The sequence below is a fragment of the Plasmodium fragile genome (assembly GCF_000956335.1).
Source record: "Plasmodium fragile strain nilgiri unplaced genomic scaffold supercont1.142, whole genome shotgun sequence".
Classification (NCBI taxonomy): domain Eukaryota; phylum Apicomplexa; class Aconoidasida; order Haemosporida; family Plasmodiidae; genus Plasmodium; species Plasmodium fragile.
The window spans coordinates 7882-14364 of record NW_012192722.1 but is presented as its reverse complement, the minus strand read 5'-3'; the positions used below and the strand labels follow the sequence as shown (position 1 = coordinate 14364).

The 6483-nt window shown below is 44.3% G+C and overlaps 1 protein-coding gene across 1 annotated transcript; it reads left to right on the top strand.

The window, feature by feature from the left end:
• Positions 1-550: 550 nt before the first annotated feature.
• AK88_05487 (uncharacterized protein) lies at positions 551-6321 on the top strand (the record flags this gene model as incomplete). The annotated part of the gene is made up of 5 exons (XM_012483089.1): positions 551-631; positions 878-1718; positions 2251-2718; positions 3179-3627; positions 5359-6321. The coding sequence occupies 5 exons, from the start codon at positions 551-553 to the stop codon at positions 6319-6321; spliced, it is 2802 nt and encodes a 933-aa protein (XP_012338512.1).
• Between the last annotated feature and the right edge of the window lie 162 nt (positions 6322-6483).

Here is a 6483-nt window from a genome sequence, read left to right as displayed (position 1 = left end):
TTTTTTTGTTGCAATTTTTTTTTGGTTGCTCTTGTTTTTTTGTTGCAATTTTGTTTTTGTTGCTCTTTTTGTTGGTTGCTCCTTTTTTTTTGTTGCAATTTTTTTTTGGTTGCTCTTTTTTTTTGGTTGCTCTTTTTTTTTGTGGCAATTGTTTTTTTGGTTGCAATTTTGTTTTGGTTGCTCTTTTTTTCTTTGTTGCTCTTTTTTTGTTTGTTGCTGATTTTTTTTTTTGTTCTTGTCGCTGTTTTGTTTTGTTTTTGTGCTGGTCGCTGTGTTTTTGTTTTTTTTTTTTGTTTTTGTTTCCCTTTTTTGTTCTTCTTTTTTTCCTTCCTTTCATCCCACGCTTTGTATGATATGTGATTAAATGCAGGTAGGGGTATTTTGTTCATGGGACATGTTGCCGAAGGCACCCTATAATGCAAGACATGTTCCATGCGCTACAAATCTGAATAATAACTAAGAGAACATTGTGCCCATATTATACTCAAGCCGTTATTTGACAGCTAATGGTTTCATCCGTTGCACACTAGTGCTTCATGCTAGTGACAATATGTCGTATGAGACGTTAGGGGATGTATTAGCACATTATGTGCGGATAAGAGGTCTAGGGGGTTTGCAGGAACAGTATAAGGTAATTTATTGTGAGGGCAAAATGGAGTGAGCAGGCGCCTACACATATATATAGGTGGTCGATAGGCCGGGTACTCAGTTTGCAGCATACATATGTTCACATTTCGTGAACGGGAAATCATATGCCCGATGTGAGGATAGGATCCCAGAACTAGAATGTAATATAGGACAGGGCAAAGTGAGCATCGTCCTGTGAAAATATAAAAATGACATAGATGTACTTGCCCCCGCATGACTCCAATTGTAGCACAGTTTATGGCAGGATACACAGGCACAACTGCAGAAGTTTATACAACATTTGAATGAGGATGGAATGGACGATATGTATTCTGCGAATTGCAACAACACTCCATGGCAGCACCCGGATTACCCGACTGAGACAACCGACGCAGTTCCCAGCATGGGTGACATAATTATATGCACACTCATGACAAGGGCATTGTGGTTTGCAAATGGTTGGAGCAAAGCACCAGACACGGATATGGAAGATGATAGTGGCGGAAACAGAGAATTGAAGGATTTTATCAGATGCGGAATTGTAAATATGTTTATGCATCTATTGGAAGAATCCGCGTGTAACAGTCCGTCGGGCATTTCGTATGCATGGCACACCATGCAGCACATGAACCATGTACAACTGTTCGGCGGCAACTTAATACATGCGGGGACATGTCACAGGGCAATGGGAACAGATATTCAGGTACACGGATGGTCCATGAAAAAAAGTATTAAACAATGGTTACGTGCACATGACAGCATAAGGACCACAATAAAGAACGCAAGTGTAAGTACGAACTGTAGCCGTAAAATAGGAGAACTCCCGACACAGGGGCCAGGTGCGAAAAATACGGAGAACGGAGATAAAGTACACGAGCACGTAGTAGGTGCAGCGAAGAATCTAAGCACAGGGTTGGCTACAATATTCAGAGAAATTAAGAAGGCCGTGAAGGCAAGTGGTAGCAACGGGGAACAGCCTCAATCCCCAATGCCTGACTCCCCCTCAGAAGACTCGGACGACGACGACGTCATGGACGACGATGAGGACGATGACGATGAGGACGATGAGGGCCATGAGGACGACGCGAATGGTAAGAAGAGTAAAGCAACAGAGTGCTACTAATACGGGCAATACGAATACGCATAGTACGCATAGTACGCGTGGTACGCATAGTACGCATAGTACGCATAGCACGCATAGTACGCATACGGCCTCATACTAACACGGCCGGCACGCACACGATCGCCACCGATACGACCGCACACGACGGAAGACCGCCACAACAACACGCATCCGCGGCGGAACAGCAGCACCCCCTCGTTAAGCGGACGTGTGCAGCCACGACGGGAGCGGTAGGGGTAAGGGCGGCCAGTGTGTAGCGCGACGGCGGACGAGATGACGGCGACAAATAAAAGTTGTACTGCTACCATCCACCTCACCGTGCGCTTGCTGCCGCCTGACCCAATGCACCGAGTACGCAGTCCACCGAGTGCACCTCGACCCACTGCATCGACCCTACCCTGCCGCTACCTGACCCCACCGTCCCGCCCCCTTCTTTCTGTACCACTTTGTGTCCTTTTTTTATATCATTTTGTCGTTGTTCTTCTTTGCTTCATTTGCAGCGAAGAAAACACAAGCTCCACCAGTTAAGGTACCAGAGGTACAAAAAGAGGTTGTTACCGAGAAGAAGGACCAGAACAACAAGGCAGACACACCTTCCTCACCATCATCAGCAGGCAGGAACGATAGCACAGCAGGCCCTGACGGGCAACCACAAGCACCGGCATCTCCAGTATTACCAGCAAGACCACCCCCACCTCCACCACCAAGACCATCGACACCAACACCAGGTCCGCAGGGAGGAGAACAGGAAGCAGGGACAGATGGAGCCCCGGGACCTCCTGCCCAAGCAGGATCCGCGCAGGGAGAAGCAGGTACCGGAAGTACAGGTCATGTCGGATGTCAGGGCAGCGGAGTTACATCCTCCAGTGTATCTGTTAGCTGTGGTACCCATACGGGTCCAGGACTGTCGCCCCCGAATATTCCTGCAGGTATTACTGTTATAGTTCAGGATGCTACCAGCGGCCCCGGTATACTCTGTGTCCCATGTCCACGGCATGATGGGAACAGTGTGTACCATGATACACAGGCACAGAGGGAGAGACAAAAAAAAACAAAACAAGAAAACAAACAACTTTTCCGGAGAGACAACACGGAGAGAGAACCCACGCAGAGAGCAATCAACGTCGCATGAGAATGCGCGGGACGCAGAGCGTCAGAGCGATAGCCACAGCCGCTGGATGTAGACGTCGACGTCGATGTAGACGACGAGAGACACACTGTGTGTTGTGTTGTGTGTTGTGTGTGGGACAGAGAGAGTCTGTTCCCGGGGTGGCACCGTAAGCACCGTGCCCGCATACCCTCGTGAACCATGCCGCCTTCTCATCAACGATGGTGGTCCATCGTGTGGTCATGCACCGTACACAAAACGTCAGTTTCATCATACTTCTTCCTTCCCTTTCCCTGTCTCCCCATTCACCACATGTCCAGGCGATGCCGTCGTCGATGGCGGAAGCGATGACGCCCCTCCTCTCAATCCACCCAAACCAAAACCGAACCCGAACCCAGATCAATCGGGTTGCAGCGGATCCGCTGAAGGCGGCACTGGCAATGATCAAACTGCTGCTTCCTCCGGAGGTAGTGCCCCAAGTCCGCCTGCGGCAGCTGGAGGGGGCGGGACGTCCTCTACATCGGGTTCCTCCACTATAAATAGACATGATACGCCGCGATTGGACTTAAATTTTGGCAGATATACAGTAGGTGTAGGTGGATCCTATGGACCATATGGGAAACCTGTTACACCCGTGGGGAAATCAACTAATGAGTTTGATGATAATATCCCCCCCATTTTTACTGCAAAGGACATCTTCCTTTCTTCTCCTATTCTTATCTTCGTTGCATGCGTCACTTCCCTTATCCTGCTCTTTTTCCTTGGCAAAGTAAGCACACAAAACCGCACAACGCACACAAGCACGCACAAATATAACCGAGTGAAAAATGGACGAACTAGCGTCTTTCCTCGCGCACATCTTACCCTTAAACAAAAGAGGTGAGGGGACTATATGCAGCAACTGAACACTATTTGGAAGTTACTCCTTAAAAGGAAAAAGAAAAAAACACTACTAACGTTTAGAAAAAAGGAAAAACAAGAAAATACTTCAGACGTGCGTCCCTAAATGCCGGATACATTGAACATTGGTGGCAACAATGTTTGGTCTTGTGTGACATCATATTACATTTTTGGGTGTTCATACGAAAAGGATATGAGTACGATGGTATGCAGTATTGGTATATATGTGCTCTTGTAATTATAAAGGTTTATTATGCGGGAAGAAAAAAAAATACAAAATAAAATAAGCCCTAAAATCTTAAGCCTCCTAAAGTTCGTAAACTGCGAACCATAAAACCCTTAATCTTGAATACGCAATCCTGAATCCTAAATCCCGATTCATGAAGATTACAATTCTGAAAGAGTAAGCCTTAAACCGTGAATCTTGAATCAGGATTCCGCAACAACACAATCCTGAAACCTTACAATACTGAAACTTCACAATCTTGGATCCGCATTCATGAATCTCGCAATCCAGAAACCCTAAGCCCCAAGCCCACAATTTCACCGAACATGTACCCGTGATTTATATATTTCTCACACGCTTAATTATATCCATTAACACTTTGTCAAAAAGAAGATAGAGATGCGGGTATACACACATAAGAACGTTGTGAAACACTATTTATGCATTTATTATGTATCACTACGCGTAATAAAACCTGAGAACGATATAAATGACGACCCCCATAAATAATAAACGGCCACGACACATGTATAATTATGCGAATACGTGACAATAATGACCCCCCAAAAACACTGACAAGGTCAAACTTTGAGCCCGCGGCTCTACACCGAAAAACTTTTTTTGCAGTTATTATATGTAAAAGGGGTATAATTTATCTTAGGCTTATTATGTTCCTCACCATTATACCTAACTTACGAAGAGTAAAGTGTTATTCCACATATGGAATTTTGCTCTCGTGCATATGCTCTTTGCTCCCATTACACCGTTCAAACGGCGACATAGCGCTCATGAGCCCATGCTGCAATTGTGAAAAATGTTGACCCCTTTAGTCAACTTTTGCGCCGTACAGCATGTATACAACAATGGTTTCTTCACTGTGCTTTTTCGCACTTCCTTCTTCACTTATATTAGGTTGCACGTGAACTATTTATGGAAATCATAGTTATGTATTTAGGTAAGAATAGTAAACCTCGTACGGAATTGATTCTATCAATATTTACTAGCGCCCAATAGGGAGAAGTATCACACGCATAATCTATACACCTAGATGTGGAAGAGAAAACGATTCTATAATTCATATATATATAAACAATATATTGCCACTTCTACCATTTTCTAAAGGGAAAGGAAGAAACAGAATGACGTTTCTTGTGAAGCACTCTATATTTATTCTATTTCTGTGTTTTGGGCAAATTGCTCACTGTGTATGATAGTAACAACTGTATTTTGGGGGAGTTACCATATTTATTGTGATAAGCCTTTAACTCCTTCATAGCAACTATAAACCGTCCTACCATTTGCACGCTCTACATCCATGTATACATACACCATAACAAACCCATGTATTCCCCCTTTTTTTTATATTCTTGTCAGGCGAGTACAATAGGCACATCATCGGGCAATGGCACAAGCCAATATGGCACAGAAGTTGGAGCTACCTATGCAAGTGCAGTTGGAACGACCAGCGTGTCGTTGAGTGATAGAACGGATATAGCAAAACGGGGAGAACGTAATTTTTACGGTGGCCGTGCGACGGGTAGTCCCGTGAAGAACACGGTGTTCGATGACATGCGTAACAAGTTAAAACCCAAGTTGCACGTCCAGAATCGACGACCTCTAAAGAAGAAGCCACAGGGTGGAACAGCGCAGAACAAGCTGAAGGAATGTTGTCAGAAATTGAAACGTTGTAAAATGGGGAGAAGAGCATGGTCAATACTTATAGTAGTCGCCACAGTGCTTTATTCATTCTTTATGCCCATTTTCCGAGAATCCCTTCCTACCACGTTTTTTTCAATATCAAGCGTTTTTTCGGCGCTCACGTTCCTGTATGGAATTCCCATACTTATTCCAATTATCTATTGCTGCGTGCTAGTATGTTTCTGCCGCTCCAAAACAGCGAAATGTTTATTGGATAAAATTTGGAAGAAGAAGGAGAAGGAGGAAGCTCCCACAGAAACGGAAAAAAAAGAAGGAGAAGTAAATAAGAAACCGGAGACACCCGGGAAGCAGAAGGTACCTGGAAAACCAGAAGTACCTAACAATCAGGAAGCATCTGGGATATTAGAGGTACCTAAGAAACCTGAGACACCCGGGAAATCAGATGTACCTCAGAAACAGGAAACACCTAAGAAACCAGAAGTATCTAACAAAACGGAGCTACCTGGAATCACAGAAGTGCCAAAGAAACCGGAATTACGCGCAAAAGCACAATTAGCCGTGAAACCGGAATCATCTGGAAAATCAGAAGTACCTAAGAAAGCAGAAGTACCTAAGAAATCGGAAGCACCTGCGAAAATAAAACTACCCTGGAAACTAAAATTATCGGGCAAACCATAAGTAACTTCCTGTATGCCACTTCCGGCAGGCAACTACACTGTTACAGTATGCTTATATATATTTCTTATATTTACCTGTTTATAACACTTCGTACTATGTTTATGACAGGGTTTATTAATGTTTATATTATTTACCATATAGTTGCGCCTTAAATTATACTGA